We start from the raw sequence: 17,926 nt of genomic DNA on the forward strand, positions 1-17,926 counted from the left end.
TATTTATATATATATATATATATTTATTTATTAATACAAATAAAAAATGCATTTTGTAATAATCTAGTTTGATTATAAATTAAATTACAGAACGAATGATCGTTTAATAATATATTAATTATTAAATATAAATGGATCAATTCTATCTATACTTTATAATCACATTATACTTAAACTATCTAAATTATCATAATGACTTGTTCTATCAAATAAATTAGCTAATGTATTAGCAATTCGTTGATCTTGCGATGATTTCGCAATTTTAACACACTTTTCTAAATGCGCTTTAGCTTCTATTAAATTTCCAACTTTTTCTGGCAATATGTTTTCCTGTAATTGTATGCAAACACATTGTATATTGTATATATTGTATATTATAACATCTTTTGTAAATTATCATATGTAAAATAAATATGTCACATTTTTTTTTTTTTATATATAATTATAATTGTTACAATTATTTCTATATCTAGAAAAATATTAATTCTCATATTACCTGAAACTTTTTAATATAATTGGAAATATTTTCAATGTGATCACCAATTTCTATCCAAACATTTTGTAATTCTGATACTTTCGTATGAGCTGCTAAATGACTGAGAGTAAGGCACAACTATAAGAATAGAAATAATTTAATTATAATAATGTTCTTCTTATTAAATAAAAATGAAATATGCTGTAAACAGACCTGTTGGACAAGCGTATCACGATGAGAATATTCGACATAACTTGGCACATGTTGACAATTTTCGAAAGCTAAAACTATACTTTTCCATAAAGTTGGAGTGTATTTACCATAAAATTTACATGAATATAATGCCCATGCTGCGTTTGTGCGAACCTTAAAATTAGGACTATGACATATTAAATTGCACAATGCTGGAAAGACTTGTTCCTGTAGAAATAAATGTTGATATAAGAAATTATATTATCAGTATGATTAATATAGTTTATTGTTAATATTAAATTTATTATATACGTACTTGCCAAGATGATGGTAAAACATCATCTGGATTATGGGACAAAACTAATCCTAATGCTCTACAAGCATTCCATCTTACCTAAGAAAATTATTCTTATATTATATTTAAAATTCATGAAAGATTTTTTTTGAAATTTTCTTTCTAAATAATTATATACTTTATAATAATTTTATATATTTACTTTCATATCATTTCCTAATACAGCACAATTAATTAAAGCATCCAATCCTGAAGACGTATCTTTCAATATTTCTCTATTTGGACATAAATGCAATATACTTCCCAAGGCTCTAACGGCATTACATTTTACTTTATCATTATCTTTCGCAGCTTTAACACTTGTTTGATAAAGTTTTGGTAATAAAATGTCGAATAGAATAGGTTCCATATCTTCATTACATCTTTAAAAGAAGTATCATATTAAATTGTAAAATATATTGATAATAATAATAATTAAACCGATGAGACTCACTTTCGTCTAGAAAGACAATCACATAAATTTGCTAACGCCCATGTTGCTTTTATGCGTACGCCAAGATTTTGATCATCTAAACCAAAGCAAACTATATCAGCTAAATCCATTAAAAAGCCAGTGTCTTCTTCTAACGGAGGAAGTGTTATTATCATTCCTAATGCTCTTAAACCTGCTGCTCTTACAGCACTTTCATCATCATGGATACTACCTATTAATATTGTTTTAAGTAACACATTTTGTTCACGCTGTAACAACAATATTATATAACATATAAATGTTAAATAAAAGTTTTAATAAAATTTTATAGTAAAGAAATATTGTATACCGTTAATTGAGTGAACATATTACAACTGATAGTGCCTAAACAATCACAGGCAGCCTCTCTTAATATAATTTGTTCATGTTGAACAAGTAACGTCATAGGTTCGAATACAATATTCCAAAATAATACAGAATTATGACTTGAATCTGTATTTGCTAGACAACCTGCTATTATCTCAATTGTCCGACAAGAATGTAATATAATTTGTGTTTCAGAATCTGCTAATACAGAAATTAAAGTACTTGTAACTTTCTCCAAATAAGGAAATACAAGATCACTGGTGTTAAATGCTAATGAACCAATTAGTTTCAATGATTGAAGTTGAACTGGCGTACTTGTACACTAAAATCATATATATAATTATTTATTTAACAAACAATCATAGAGAAAAATATTAAATTTTTATATAATATTTTGTTTCTTATAATACCTTGTTTGATACATTATTCAAGCATATTTGAAGTAAAGAACTGATGCCTTTATCTTTAAAAAGCTTATCCTGATTATCAGTTTCAATTTTATTATCATTCAAATCTTCAATATCTATTTCTTCTTCTTGAGTTGTTATGTCATTGATCGAACTTGTATTTGCTTCTGGTTCAGAGTTAACGTTTGATTGTTTTGCAAGAATCTCATGTATTTCTGGAGTAATAGGATCGTTCCAAACTAGTCCTTCGAAAACTAAGAACGTCGCAACTTTTACAGTAGGATCTACAATTGTGTGTTAATTAATAATTAAATATATATAAATATAAAGACATATATATATATATATGTATTTACATATACCTTTGTGTTGTATATGTGATCTACAATTCCTAATTAATTTTGTTGCAAGTCCAGGTTTTAATTTAGCATATGGTGTACCTTGAATAAGTGCTGCTATGCATTTTAATAAATGAGTCAAAACAGCTGCATTTTTTTCAGTATTTAAAACTAAGGATAATGTAAAGTGCAATTCTTTCACCATTAGATAAACCGTACCAAAGAAAGTTATAAATGACGTAGGCTGAACATCTTCTGCATGTATTAAAAAAGGTTTAGCACCAATTAATAATTCAGTAAGTGCACTTAAAACATTTTGTCGCACTTTTGTATTAGGTTCTTTTAAAATACTCCTAGCTAATACTCTTGCATCGTTTCGCGAACCAGTCGCAACTATTTGAGGCCAATAACCAAAAATTTCACGGGCTTGTGTATTTTCTATTAGTGCTTGCAATAGATGTACAGCTTCGAGTCTAACTTTAGATTCCGCCAGAACAGAATCATTTGTTTCGGTATCCGATATTTCAGATTCGCTAGAGTATTTATAAATCCTTTTATTTTCTGGACTAACAATACGTTTATCTTCTGGCATAGATTTTTTAGATATTTGCTTTTTGGATTTTGATTTGGATACTTTCTGATTCTTGCACTTTGGTACAACATGTGGTCGTTCTGGAAGATTCATTGCTGCTGGACGGAGAAGTTGTGGTTGTATAGGTAAATAATCTTTAATTCCATAAAATAAGAAAGCCTGTACTACTCCTAAGATTTCACCAATGAGATCCGATGAAACTGGTATCAATTTATCTATTATTGCACCACGTAAAATTCTCAAACATAAACATAAAATCTGAAAATACAAATTACAAATGAAAATCTATTATCTTTGAAATTGTACTTCAAACATGTCTTACAATAATTCATTACTTTGCTATAATATTGTGTACTATGATTCGAACATGGTAACAATGATACTGTATTCAAAACAATATCCTTAATTATAGATATGTATTCTTGTGATACATATGTATTACTTTTCTTATTCATCAGAATTCCTTCCAAGCAACATATTGCTTGAAAATTTAAATCCGTCCACTCTTCATTTTGAGGTATTAAATATTTATTTAATAAACCTTTATTTCCAAGTAAGGATTGAAGATACTGAAGAAGAAGAAGAAAAGAAAAAAAGACATAAAGAAATATTAATATACTTATAGAGAAACAAATCATTTTTATAAAAATTCAAGAACACTAACTTGATTAATATTATCAAAATTGCCAGTAATTAAGAGACTTTTTAATGCAATAAGAATAGAAATCCAAGCGAAAGATTGAGAAAACTTTAACGCATCTAAAATCCATCGTGTACAAGCGGCAAAGGTTCTCCCTTGGAATACAAGATTATTTTGTATTACATTAGCTAAGAATAGACAAGTATTTTTAACTAGAAGTGTTTCGGTAGGTGGTACAATAGCACAAAGTTGATTTATCAATAATAATACAGCCTATAAATAACATAAAGTATTAATTACATAATATGATAAATTTATATTCGATTAAAACTTACATCATTATTAGTTATATTAATGTGTCTGTAATCAATATCATTAAGATCATTCAGGCATGAATTTATTAATCTTTTATCACTTAATTTCGTATGTGTCAATGATAATATTCTTTCAATCAAATTTACGAATTTGATATTCGCGCTTTCGATAGAACTATTAACGTGCATCGAAGCCATGTTTGCATGGCTATAACTTTAATTATTTACACAACCATTTTTATAGGTTATACATCTTATATATACATTATTAAAAATGTTTAACAGTAACGAACATAAAACTGCGCGTGATTACTATAATTGGCGCTGTTCTTCGAACGTCATTTCACGGATCTTCTCCCTCCATTTTACTCAGTGATCCACCTATGAAGCTGTTATAAACGTTTGTGTGTTTCATTCGTTTCTTTTAAATTAAAAGCTAACATTGTTTTCAACATTCTTTTTTTAATACAACTTCAATACGTTTTAAAATCTTATTTCTCTTTTTGTTTCTTTTTTTTTTTTTGTTCTTTTTTTTTTTTAATGAGTAAATTAGAGGTTAGAAATAACCTTTCAAAGACGATAAAGCAAAGGTTTATTGTACGATTTAAAATCGATAGATTCACAAACGATAATCTACATAATCGCCATCTGGTGGCAATAAAGGATACTATATAAAAAATATTGGATATTCTAGGAGAAGAAGCATCTCCCTTTCTGATACAATTGGATGTTCAAGCATATTAATTGCAAGAACTGACAAAATGAAGATGGCGGACGGACCTACAATCTTGAGAAGAAATAGACCCGGAACTAAAGCTAAGGTCGATATTATTATCAATTACCTTTGACATTGTGTTGTTTATATATGATACAAATATTACTTTGCCATTCGTTTGATTAGGACGAATGAACTTTATTGATATACCGGCATCCCCTTACTTAAGCATATTCCAATGAATATTTATAAACAAATAATACAAATAATAAATATTCTATGAGATTAATCTAATGTTGAATGACATTCTTTTCAGATAAGATTTTAGAACCTTTATCCTTTATCATTGAGATTATTTTTCTTTTCTAAATTATTCTTAAGAAAAGATTATTACTTTATTGGATTGTTTTTTAACAAATTTTACAGGATTTTAGCATGTGGCCAGATGAAGTATTTGAAGAAATGGATAGCACATTGGCGGTACAACAATATATACAACAGACAATCAGGAGAGAACCATCAAATATAGAATTGATACTTAACATGCCAGATGCCCAAGATGAAGGAGTTTGGAAATATGAACATTTGAGACAATTTTGTATGGAACTTAATGGATTGGCAGTTAGATTGCAAGAAGAATGTCATCCTGAAACATGTAATCAAATGACAGCCACAGAACAGTGGATATTTTTATGCGCTGCGCATAAAACTCCTAAAGAATGTCCTGCTATTGATTATACCAGACATACACTCGATGGAGCAGCTTGTTTACTGAACAGTAATAAATATTTTCCTAGCAGGTATATATTATTATTGTATAATATATTATTAATATATTAAAGTATTAATTTTGTTTACAATATATTTAATTGTAGCTATTGTATTATTTCAGAGTGAGCATTAAAGAATCTTCAGTAGCTAAGCTTGGATCTGTATGTCGTAGAGTATATAGAATATTTTCTCACGCATATTTTCATCATAGAACGATATTCGACGAATTTGAAAATAAAACATTTCTTTGTCGAAGGTTTACAGCATTTGTAACTAAATATAATTTGATGTCGAAAGATAATTTAATAGTACCTATAATGGAAGAAGACGGTGCAACTGAGAGTGATGCATAAAATTTTTACAATATAATAGTATTATACAAAAACAAATTATCAGATTTAGAGAGATCTGATGGGAATTTGTTTATATTATCAGGATACATTTTCTAAAATATTTGTAAACGTGAATGTATTCTGATAATGATCGATAAAACTCTGCTCTTAGAAAATATTTTATACCTATGAGTATATATAGCATCAAACGAGAGTGAGTAGAAATTGATACTAATGATTTTTTGAGGAACAGAGAAATAAAAATTGCAAGAAATTTTTTCATGCTTCATAATTAGCTATAATACAATATAAGTTGATGTTTATCTATGTAAGACTTATAAATCTTTGATAATATATTAAGAGCTCAATGACATAGTTTATTTGGTATAAATGGTATACTAATTGCAATTTTGAAACTTAAAAAAAAAGAAACCTGTTTTGAAATATTTCTATGTTTTATAGTCATAACAATGGAAAAGAGAAAATTTAATATTTCTTATACATATTTATAATTAATAATATATCTGTATCAAAATCAGAACTCTCAGCTCTAGGATAAAAGCAACAAAGGTAAAGAATAATGTTGTCTTTTTTTTTTTTTTTATTTTTTTTTTTATTCTTTTTTTTGTAGCATTTATATGTATATCTGTAATTAATTACAACATGTTATAATTATAATAAATACAATAATGTGAGAACTTAAGAATCTTGCTACTGAAAATATAGTTCTAATGGAGATAAATTAAAAAAAAAAAAATAATAATAATAAATAATTAAAAAATATTACAGTCAGTAATAGTAGATCCTTATTTTAAATATTACATTCGCAAAACGCTGTTCCTCTAATTTTTGAATTGTTGTAATATTGACGCTAAAAGTTCATGTATCCTTTTGATAATTGTATACAAATTTTATTCTCTCTTTTCAATGCTAATTATATAATGTTATTTTTCTTAAATGATAATCTATTAAACAGTAATAATGCAAAGGACGATTCTAATGATACACAATCAGCGTGAAGAAAATTTGGATAATTAACAACAAGTTATTCATAATTCTATGTAAATCAGTCTTATGCATAACAGTATCTTAAAAGAATTGGGACTGATTCTCCAAAAAAAAAAAAAGGAAGATGGAAAATCAATCGGAATTGTATTATAATAATACTTATTATTTGTATATACGTAGTTCCCGTATGTTATTATATCTGTAATATGCTGCACTTCTTTTCAATTGTTTAAACATATTTACATTTTAATACATATAAATAACAATTTGTATTGTATATTCAAGAGAAAAGAAAATATTTATGTTCAATAGATTAAGCAAATAATAATTCGATGATCTTATTAGATAAGTACAAACTTATATGTACTTTTTGTGATAACATTTTAAAATAATGTTATTAAAAAAATATTTCCAGTTTATTGTATTATAATACAAAGCAATATATCTAACAGGAAATTATTCCATATCACTGCCAATTTTCCCATCAATTTAATAATTAATCAAGCAAATGAAAACTCTTATTAATCTTGTTAATACAATCTCAATTACATTATTTATACCTCTACTGTTATGTTGTATATCATTTACCATTATTATTTAGTTATAAAAAAATAAATCTCTCAATATATAATTTCCACATTGTAAATGTAATAAGTTACATGAATCAAAGCGTATTTATATTTTGTTACAGAGTAATACAATTGGATAATTTTTGATATCATATATGTACAATCTGTAAGTAGAAAAAAAAGAAAGAAAGAAATTCGAGAATGTTGCTTAAATAATACAGAATAATAAAAAAAGTAGAGATATAAATAATGTATTACATGTGACCAAATCTCTATGTATTAATATAAAATAAACTTTGTACCTTGAATCAATCAATGCATTTGAATCAATCAACTCATATTCATTGATCATTTCTGATCATTTTTACTCACTTTTTTATTTTTCTTTGGATGTGCTGACGTTAATTGATCCTTTTTTAATCTTTTCCGTCCCATTAATCCCATAGCAGCAAATTTTTCTGCATCGATATTAGTTATACTTTTACTATTACTATTACCACTATTACTACTATTATTATTACTATTACTATTACTATTACTATTACTATTACTATTACTATTACTATTATTTATATTAATAAAACTTAATTCCGTTTGATTAGTATCGTTTTGAATATTGAATTGTCCAGGGTCATCTGGAGCCTGATAACTTTAACAAACATATTTTATTTAAATATTATAAAAAAGAAAATATAATGTCGAATCTATTATGATATCTTACCCAGGTACTGTAACTTCTCTAGCTTTTTTCGATAATAAAATATGAATCTCTGGTATACGACGAGTCTTTTCTTTCATATCATTATTTCCATTTTCTGAATTTTTTGATCTGAAATGAATTTATCATATAATATATTTATATAAAGAAAATTTATAGATACAAATCTGAGCATGATTTTACTTACACAACGTAACGTAATTTTGTAACTTGATGTAATCCTTTATATATAGTTTTAAAAAGTTCACTACAGGAAATAACTTTACCGACAGCTTGTCCAACACCAGTCCAAACGATACATTCATGATTCGTAAATTCTTTTATTGCATATCCCAAGACATTTCTAATTTTTGTACCATTCTTAACCTATAAAATTGACATGAACGAACGAATATTCGATTGACTTAATTGAACTATTATACCATCATAAAAATGATAGTAAACAAAAAAAAAACCAAAAAAAAAGAAAAACGAACTTACACGCATTAAAAGAAATTCTTTTGGCAAATTTTTGAATGGAATAATTGGAGCTTCCAATTCATTTTTATCCTTTTCTAACCTCATCATTGCTAAATTCTTCTTTCTTTTCAATCTCCCCATCTGTAAACAATATAATTTAATGGAATTAAAGAAAGAGAAAAAAGAAAAAGAAATATATTCCTTTTAAAAATATTTTTCTATTTCTACGACACATCGATTTCACCCGTACGTCGAAATTTGTATTCGTAATAGGTACATTAATACGTGAGTCGTATTTATAACTGAATTTCAATCAAAATTATTTCACGAAATAAATTTTTTAATTTTCTTATAATTCTCTTTCATTTAATATTTGGTATAATGTTTGAGAATTATTGATTGAAATATATTCGAACTATTTGGGACAAAAGGTTAGCGTCTTGAAATACGTGCTTTAACCTATATGCCTGTCTCTCTTTCTCTCTCTCTCTCTCTCTCTCTCCCTCCCTTCCTCCCTCTCTCTCTCTCTCTCTTTCTGTCACTGGGTCATAGGTCTATAGTATTACTATGGTTCGACGTGCCAATACCGAAGAACCATTTTTATGGAACTCGGAACGGTTTTATATGAACGAAAGTATTCCGAAAACATTTTTCATTTTGAAGTAATTAAAGAGATACGATCAGACATTGAAAATAAATTATTAAGATCATACTGAAAAATTAATTTCTATCGATCTCGAAAACTCGAGAATTTTTTGTATTACAATCAATATCACTTTAATTAATCAATTTAAATCGATTAATATAAATTATATTAATTAATAAAATAATTATATATATATATATATGTACATTTTATATAAAATATAAGAAATAACAAAGTAATATAAATAATAAAATATATTAATTAATAAAATTTCTAATGATAATGACATATAATAGAATCTAATTATCGATCTTGATCGATATTTCGAGAGATCGAGAATTCTTTAATTATATTGATCGAACTCATTTTAAATTTCAATCAATTAATAAAATAAATGTTACGCATATATTTAATATATAAAGTAATATATAGAATCAATTAATAAATAATATGTATATAATAGTATTATTAGTATAACATCTACATATATCCGTATAACATAATATAATAATATATAAAATAAAATTATACAAATATAAAATTATACAAATATAAAATATAAAATTTCGACCAACAAATATATAATAAGATTTAATTATGCGAACTTTAAAGCGAAAAATGAAAAAAAAATCATATAAACGATAAAAAAGAGAGAGAGAGAGAGAGAGATGATGGTGGAAGTCTTTCCTATCAATATTTTCCAATCAGCATTCTATCGCACGGTACGATTTCGATGGCGGTTACGTAGAAGGGAATAAGATCGGTTAGAGGGGTGTAGAAAAGGTCCATTGAAAGAGTTGTAGGTGTAAGGGTTGAACGCGTAGGTGTATATCTATATGTTCTTGGTATGCGGCATAGTCGGCATAGCGTCGCGACGCTTCGACGGCATATTGCATTATTAAACACCCCTCTAGGCGCCTCTATCCTGCATTCCATTATTATGAAAGGTTTTTATCTCTAAAGGGTGACATTTTAAGTCAGAAAAAAAGGGGGGGGTAGCGTCCCTCGTATACCTTATTCCTTTTTTTTTCTTTTTCTCTTTCTTTTTTTTTTTTTCAATAGTTCGTTGCACTAATTCATTCATTCGTTCAATTTCAATATTATCATAATTATTGTATTATAGTTTCTGACCTGGTTTATAAAAATAATAATTATATCGATCAAAATAATATAACATTGATAATTAATAATCCATCGGTATAATGTCAAATTTGTAATAAAATATATTTTTTCATAAACAGATTAACATGAAAGTGATTCTAATTGATTAATTGATGAAATATAAAATTAATAATAAAAAAAATTATTAATATAATATATTATTAAAATGTACAAACGTAGAATGATTCTGAAGGGAATCCAATTATTAATTAATTATTAACAATTATAAAATATTATGATGTTTGAACAATCATAATTTTGTAATTAAATCAGTAAATGATCTATAAGAAAGATCGAAAATAAACATGTTTGATCATTGAAATTTTTTATTCTTCTAAGAGCCAAGGAAAGCTAAGATAGGTCAATGAAAGTTTTAATTGCTTTCTCACTGTACAATCCCCTCCCCCTTTTTTTGCTTCCCGACATTCCTCATATTATTATTATTATATTTTCTATTCGAATATCAGAAGAAAATGTCTTCTGGTGTTGACATCTTTTTAACCATGTCTCTACCACGTCCCCTTTTCTTCCATTCGTTTAAATGTACTTCACGAAGATCGTAGCAAGCAATTTATTCCAAGTGGCCTTCTTCTTCTTCTTCTTCTTCTTCTTTTTCGATATTCGACAATTTTCCCTTACATTTAGCATTGAAGAAGAGAAACCAAGAAAAATATTTTCTGCTCGATTTTCTTTTCTCTCCCGATTATTATAATAATAATAATAATTATTATTATTATTTTTTTTCTTAATCCAAATAATTATGATCAAATAGAAATATTAATTGATTAATCTAAATAATTTTTAAATCTTTTGATATTATTATCGAAATAATTATAACAAGAAATAAAGATTAATTAATTAATTAATCTAGATCGTTTTTAAATACGTTGATATTATTATAATAAATATTAATTAATATAGATGAATATTCAGATGGAATATGCAAAGTGAAGAAAATTTTAAGATATCCTTCTAAAAACGATTCTCATTTATTCTTATGAAAACGGATTTAAATATCGATTTCCTCTTAAAGGAAATTACAAACGTTCTTGAGAGATAACGAAATTAAGGGTAGTGATAACGTCGAAGGATGTAAAATATGAAGAACATACGAATTGGAAGGATTCTAAAATGATTCGTAACCATCGTGCCATTATTCTATATTGGCACGATATATCCAAATATTATTCTATAAGATAATTTTTATATAATTTTCTTTATGACAATCATTTTGATTTAAAAAAAAAAAAAAAAAAAAGAAAAAAACGATAAATCAAGATTATAACAATGAATTAGATATAAGATAAATAATATTATAAAATTTAAAGTTACCTACATTATTATTAGGAATAATTATTATTACTCCTCCATAATTTTTTTATATTATAAATTATCATATTTCATAATAATTATTATTACTTCAATAATTTTCATCGTTTATAATAATTAATAATATTTCAACATTATTCCTATGAATAATTATTCAAGATATAAATCATTTTTATCAATTTTATACCCTTATATCCAACAAGAATAATTATCGTTACTTCAATAAAAATGACGTAGCAGTAAATAAAACGATTTTTCAAATTTATCGGACGTTCCTGTAAAAATCTACGATAAAGTTCATTGAAAGAAAGTCCTTCGCGATTGCGCAGGACTCTCGCGGTAGATAACGAGAAATTTTCGCACCCCTCTCGCGCTTATATATACGACCAAGATGATCTGCGAAAGTTCGTATTATTCGATCGTTCCTCGTTTCATCGTAAACTCTCATATTTCTCTATCTGCTCCTGTCTATCAATCTATCTATCTATTTATCTATATATCTACAAAGTTCTGTGCTAACTTTTTCTATGCAAGAAAAAAGACCGCCGGTCTTAAGTTAAATACAAAAATAATTTGAAAAATTTTATTATCCACCGAGTGATTTTAAAATCAAAGTGATCTATATTAATCACATGTGTGTTTGTGTTTATATGTGTCTGTGCGTTAAGACAATGTATCCTTCAACGTCAAAATTTGTTTAAAAAAAAAAAAAAAAAAAAAAAAAGAAGTGATACATTTAACAAACAAATAAACAAAAATCTCTTTGAACGTTTTCTCGATTATCATAGATTTCCTTTTTTTTTTTTTTGAATTTAATCAAAGGATCCGTACAAAATGGACATCGAAGAATTTCGAATTCGTGGAAAAGAAATGGTGGAATATATATGCGAATTTATGAGTAATATTCATAATCGAAGAGTAACACCAGATGTTGGTCCTGGATACTTGAGACCATTATTACCTTCTGAAGCACCCCAACAACCTGAAGCATGGGAAGATATCATGAAAGATGTTGAATCTAAAATCATGCCAGGAGTGAGTGTATTATATTTTATATATATAAAATAAAAAAAAAAAAAAAAAAAAGAAAAAAAAATCAAAGAAAAAAAAACTCTGTTATGAAAATTGATAAAAATAGAAAAATGATTTGTATCCATATGTGTGTTTTAGATCACACACTGGCAACATCCAAGATTTCATGCATATTTCCCAGCTGGAAATTCTTTCCCATCGATTCTTGGTGATATGCTTTCTGATGCGATTGGATGTATTGGTTTTTCTTGGGTCAGTCATTATCAATCAATAAAATTTTTAATTCTAAAAAATATAAATCAAATTTCACATTATTAAATTGATAAGGAAACGAAAATGAATTTCCTGTTAATAATCTATAGCTGTAGGGTAGAAATGATCAATCGATCGTAGTTGTCAGAAGAAGGAAATTATTATTTGCTATAGTATGATAGTTCTTATATATATATAGTATACTTTGTGATTTGACATGTCAGATATTAGATGATGAAGAATGTTTTATAAAATTTCCTCATTTTTAGTTATATATATATATATATATAGTTAAAAAATAATTTCTTTCTAGAAATTAAAAAATATTATAAAATAGAAACTAATCTATTATTTTTAATAATAATATTATAAACATTCTGAGAGTTAATATTATTATTAATTATCATATATTATTAATTATTAGTTAATTAACTCGGTTTATTTATATTATCTAATGATAATTCTTAAATTAATAATAATTAACTTAATTAACTATAATTATCTAATGAAAATTTTTGAAGTAATAATGATTATTCATAATAATATCATTCTTAATAATTATTATAAATCTTTAAAAATTGTTCAAGAAAATAATAATAATTTTTTATATAATAACAATAATATTACAATAATTATTGTAATATTATTATTATTATATAAAAATTATATTATATTATATTATATTATATATATATTTACATGTGCGTGTGTATGCGCGCGCGAGTGCACATAAGTATATATATATATATATATTATTATTATTATTATCATATACTGATTTGTTTTAGGCTGCCAGTCCAGCTTGCACAGAGCTAGAAACAATAGTTTGTGATTGGTTCGGTAAGTATTAATTAATATCATTATACAATAAATTTCAAATATAATAATTTTATATTGAAATTCAAGGTAAGGCCATTGGTTTGCCAAAAGATTTTCTATACTTTAACGAAAGTAGCAAAGGTGGAGGTGTCATACAGGTAAAGCAATGTTTAATATGTAAAACATTTATATCAATATTATTATATAAAAACATTTAAAAAAATGAATATGAAATCTTAAGGGTTCTGCATCGGAATGTATTTTGGTATGCATGTTAGCTGCAAGAGCTCAAGCTATTGCTAGATTAAAAGAATCATCAGCTCATACACATTTGGATGAAACTGCATTGTTAGGAAAATTAATGGCTTATTGTAGTCGAGAAAGTCATAGTTCCGTTGAAAAAGATGCTATGATTTCCTTCGTTAAATTAAGAATTCTAGAACCTGATGAGAAAAGTGTACTTCGTGGCGAAACTTTAAGACAGGTATTTTATAACAATGATATCAATTATAATTTATCATTTATATAGGAAAAAAAAAAAAAAAAAAAAATTATACTCACGTTTGTTCCTTTGAATAATATTAACAAAAAATATTTCAGGCTATCGAAGCTGATACTGCAGAAGGTTTCGTACCCTTTTTTGTTTCTACAACCCTTGGCACAACTGCTTGTTGTTCCTTTGATAATTTAAAGGAAATTGGTCCAATCTGCAAAAAATATCCTGGAGTAAGTAATTTATTAATTATACATTATTATATTCGTTTACATTAATAGATTGATTTTTGAATATATTAATAAATATTAATAATTGTTTCAAACAATTGTCCGATTAATAAATATTTCGTTTATAGATTTGGTTACATGTAGATGCAGCATATGCAGGGAATGCTTTTATCTGTCCAGAATTAAAATATTTGATGGCTGGCATTGAATATGCAGATTCATTTAATACAAACACAAATAAATTTTTATTAACTAACTTTGATTGTTCTTGTCTATGGGTAAAAGATAGATTCAAATTAACAAGTGCCCTAGTCGTTGATCCACTTTATCTTCAACATACACACGCTGATACTGCAATAGATTACAGGTAATCTAATTGATTTGATTTTACGATATTCCTTTAAATCTAATTATTATTTTCATAATAATTCATTTTTAGACACTGGAGTATACCATTAAGTAGACGATTTCGTTCATTAAAATTATGGTTTGTTATGAGAAACTATGGAATATCTGGATTACAATCGTACATTCGAAATCATTGCCAACTTGCAAAGAGATTCGAAGCTTTGGTGAGGAAGGATTCAAGATTTGAAATCTGCAATGATGTTGTGGTTAGAAATATTTTTCTCATCATTAACATATGTATCTTTTCTAAATTAAAAGAAATTCTTTTAAGTTGATTTCAATTTTATTTTTAACAGTTAGGTCTGGTATGTTTCCGAGCAAAAGGTTCTGATAAACTTAATCAAAAACTTCTAAGTACCATTAATGATTCAGGAAAGATACACATGGTACCAGCTCGTGTAAATCAACGTTATACGATTCGTTTTGCTCTTGCTGCACCAAATGCATCCGCTCGTGATGTTGGTAAGTTAAAAAATCAAGATTCTTGATTAATAAAATTGGATTAAATTGTAAATAATTTCTAAAGAAAATCTTAATATACGGAATGACATGTCATTGTAATAAAGAATTTACATAAAATTAAGAAATAGAACGAGATTACTCAAGGAAGATCTAGAATTTTTCGAAACATATACAGAGTCCTTATTTCAAGTTATTTCTAAGCAAATTATTCTAAAAATAAAAAAAAAAAAAAATAGAAACAGTACATAAATAATCTTCTATTATAGATCTAGCTTGGTCCATTATAACAGACTACTTGGCAGAATTATTAGAATCTAAGGTACAAAATTTAAATGAAATGATATATAAAATAATTATATAGTTTTTATCTTGAAATAATTTGAAAATGAAATTTTGTAGGACGTGATGGACGAGTTAGCTGATATTCGCGAGAAGAAAAGGAAAGCTACATTGGAACAAAGACGATCTTTTTTCGTTCGCATGGTTTCTGATCCAGCTATACAACCTGGCTTTACCAAAACACCAAACAGAACTGGAGCAAAGCTTGATACTCAAGCAACAATCGGCGGTATTGGAACAAACACAAACACTGCAACGTAAATGCAAACATATTATATAAACATTCTTATATATTTTTTTGACGTGTTTTCCCAAGGTCATATAATAATATTATTTTTATACAATCTTAGACATTCGTGGATATCTTGGCCATTAGCATATCTGATGAATTCAAGAGATGGAAATGATACAAATGAATTATCATTAAGGTATAAAATAATAACGTATTATAATAATAAATGTTAATTAATTCTAATGAATTCTTGGATCCTTCAGATTTCGGCATTTGGATACAATGGTAAGATTGAAAGCAAGTGGTACTGGAAGCAGACGCGGTAGTAGTAATGGATGTAGCCCAGAACCATCACCAACAGCTTCACCATCTCGTGGAAGATCACCGAACGGTAGAACGTAATAATTAGAACTATCATGATTAGAAAATCCTGTAAAAACAATTTCTTTTAAGATTCCCTGTATTTCGAAATATAAATAATGACACCGAAGAGAAAAATAGTTCAATTATCGTTAAATTTCTGTTCGTTCGAATACATCAATACTGCCACCTATAATACAAATGCAAAAATTGTTTCTCAATGGATTAAAAAAAAAAAAAAAAGGAAAAAAAAAGAAAAAAAAATTCTTATGTCTACGATTAACTAATTCAATTACCTATTTTTTTCTTTCCTAAAAAGTAAATAACATTATTGATTCATTCATACGTTCTCTTTTCTATTGGCTTTATACCATTGTATGCTAAACAAATGTAAATATCATTAGCATTTTATGAAGTTTTAAACAACAAACCGACTTTGGATTCAAACTATGATTAACTTTTGTCATTGAGAAATGAATTTCCATCGTTAACTTTCCTCTATGTGTTGCTAATAAATCGTTTGATCGACTTTCGTATAAGTCTGTTTGAAAACAAAAATAAAAAAAAGAAAAAAAAGAAAGAAAAAGCAAAAAGAAAGACTATAGAATAACTTTAGGAATAGAAATACGATTTCATTTGTACAGTTACAGTACTAGCTCGTTGGAAATCCAATTGAAAAACTTCGAACGCGAGGATACCATGCGTGAAGGTGATGTCGAGAAAATGGAGTCTGCCTTGTCTGTGTTTATATATTACAAAGATTGAGCGGTGACCTGTCACCGTTTCTACAGGGTGTTGTAAATGTAGGTGAAGAGTAAATATCTATTTATAAACAACGGAAAGCGCGTTAAGGGTGGGGGGTTGAATTTACTCTCCGTGCAATATCGAGACTATATGCTCGTTTATTCAAGCACCGACCCCATCATGATACTATCAACCACCATTGATACACGCACATATATATATATATATATATATATATATATATATATATATATATATATATATGTATATATGTATATTATATCTTATTTCATATGCATTTATATTTATTTTTCATTTTTGTTTATTTAAAAAATACTTGATTTCGAAGAAATAATAACAATAATGTTTTATATATGTTACTTATTTAAATATTAATTATTTTAGATAACGTTTTTGAATTAATTACTAATAACTTTCTTTTTCTTTGTGTTTAATTATTAAAAATACATAAGATAAGTATTCCTTTTTTGTTTCTGTCATTTCAAGAAAATAACATATAACTCGTCTCTGAGAAAAATGTCAAAGTTCTTTTTTAATCATTACTCTACCAAATTTCCCTGTAGTAAAAAGTTATATTATTAAACGTAGGAGAAACGCTTAACCTTTTGAGATATATACCGTCATTTGCATAAATTTTATGATAAAAATAATACTATAATAAAGAAATGAATTCTGCATATACGCTGTCTTATTTTAAAAACATTTTTTTTAAAGAAATAATAAATAAGTATGCGA

At 26.4% G+C, this 17,926-nt stretch overlaps 4 protein-coding genes across 9 annotated transcripts; 2 read left to right on the forward strand and 2 right to left on the reverse strand.

Annotated features, from left to right (window-relative positions):
- Positions 1-51: 51 nt before the first annotated feature.
- LOC124429884 (HEAT repeat-containing protein 6) lies at positions 52-4,313 on the reverse strand. 2 transcript variants are annotated; one of them, XM_046975686.1, is made up of 12 exons: positions 4,113-4,313; positions 3,802-4,050; positions 3,473-3,706; positions 2,570-3,395; positions 2,211-2,491; positions 1,784-2,122; positions 1,456-1,703; positions 1,165-1,384; positions 984-1,061; positions 689-895; positions 497-613; positions 52-330 (listed from the first exon to the last, which is right to left on the reverse strand). In XM_046975686.1, the coding sequence occupies exons 1-12, from the start codon at positions 4,287-4,289 to the stop codon at positions 160-162; spliced, it is 3,147 nt and encodes a 1,048-aa protein (XP_046831642.1). In that variant the 5' UTR covers positions 4,290-4,313; the 3' UTR covers positions 52-159. The 2 variants fall into 2 exon arrangements, with proteins under 2 accessions (XP_046831642.1, XP_046831643.1); XM_046975687.1 differs by having other exon boundaries at positions 3,802-3,932; positions 4,113-4,254.
- Positions 4,314-4,358: 45 nt separating this feature from the next.
- On the forward strand, positions 4,359-7,802 carry LOC124429894 (MOB kinase activator-like 4). 4 transcript variants are annotated; one of them, XM_046975731.1, is made up of 4 exons: positions 4,359-4,491; positions 4,786-4,912; positions 5,233-5,606; positions 5,699-7,802. In XM_046975731.1, exons 2-4 carry the CDS (start codon positions 4,853-4,855, stop codon positions 5,928-5,930), a joined length of 666 nt encoding a protein of 221 aa, XP_046831687.1. In that variant the 5' UTR covers positions 4,359-4,491; positions 4,786-4,852; the 3' UTR covers positions 5,931-7,802. The 4 variants fall into 4 exon arrangements, 3 of the variants coding, with proteins under 3 accessions (XP_046831687.1, XP_046831686.1, XP_046831688.1); XM_046975730.1 differs by having other exon boundaries at positions 4,362-4,495; XM_046975732.1 differs by lacking the exon at positions 4,359-4,491 and adding an exon at positions 4,606-4,688.
- Positions 6,498-9,392, reverse strand: LOC124429896 (ribonuclease P protein subunit p25-like protein). 2 transcript variants are annotated; one of them, XM_046975734.1, is made up of 5 exons: positions 8,914-9,392; positions 8,685-8,804; positions 8,392-8,570; positions 8,208-8,315; positions 6,498-8,135 (listed from the first exon to the last, which is right to left on the reverse strand). In XM_046975734.1, the coding sequence occupies exons 2-5, from the start codon at positions 8,802-8,804 to the stop codon at positions 7,835-7,837; spliced, it is 708 nt and encodes a 235-aa protein (XP_046831690.1). In that variant the 5' UTR covers positions 8,914-9,392; the 3' UTR covers positions 6,498-7,834. The 2 variants fall into 2 exon arrangements, with proteins under 2 accessions (XP_046831690.1, XP_046831691.1); XM_046975735.1 differs by having other exon boundaries at positions 8,865-9,392.
- Positions 9,393-11,957: 2,565 nt separating this feature from the next.
- LOC124429890 (aromatic-L-amino-acid decarboxylase-like) lies at positions 11,958-16,566 on the forward strand. Its single transcript, XM_046975716.1, has 13 exons — positions 11,958-12,834; positions 12,970-13,083; positions 13,872-13,923; positions 13,990-14,060; positions 14,144-14,386; positions 14,503-14,628; positions 14,754-14,992; positions 15,065-15,239; positions 15,330-15,495; positions 15,762-15,814; positions 15,895-16,091; positions 16,185-16,262; positions 16,330-16,566. Exons 1-13 carry the CDS (start codon positions 12,634-12,636, stop codon positions 16,466-16,468), a joined length of 1,854 nt encoding a protein of 617 aa, XP_046831672.1. The 5' UTR covers positions 11,958-12,633; the 3' UTR covers positions 16,469-16,566.
- The last annotated feature ends 1,360 nt before the right edge of the window (positions 16,567-17,926 follow it).

This window comes from Vespa crabro, chromosome 16 (genome assembly GCF_910589235.1).
Source record: "Vespa crabro chromosome 16, iyVesCrab1.2, whole genome shotgun sequence".
Lineage (NCBI taxonomy): Eukaryota > Metazoa > Arthropoda > Insecta > Hymenoptera > Vespidae > Vespa > Vespa crabro.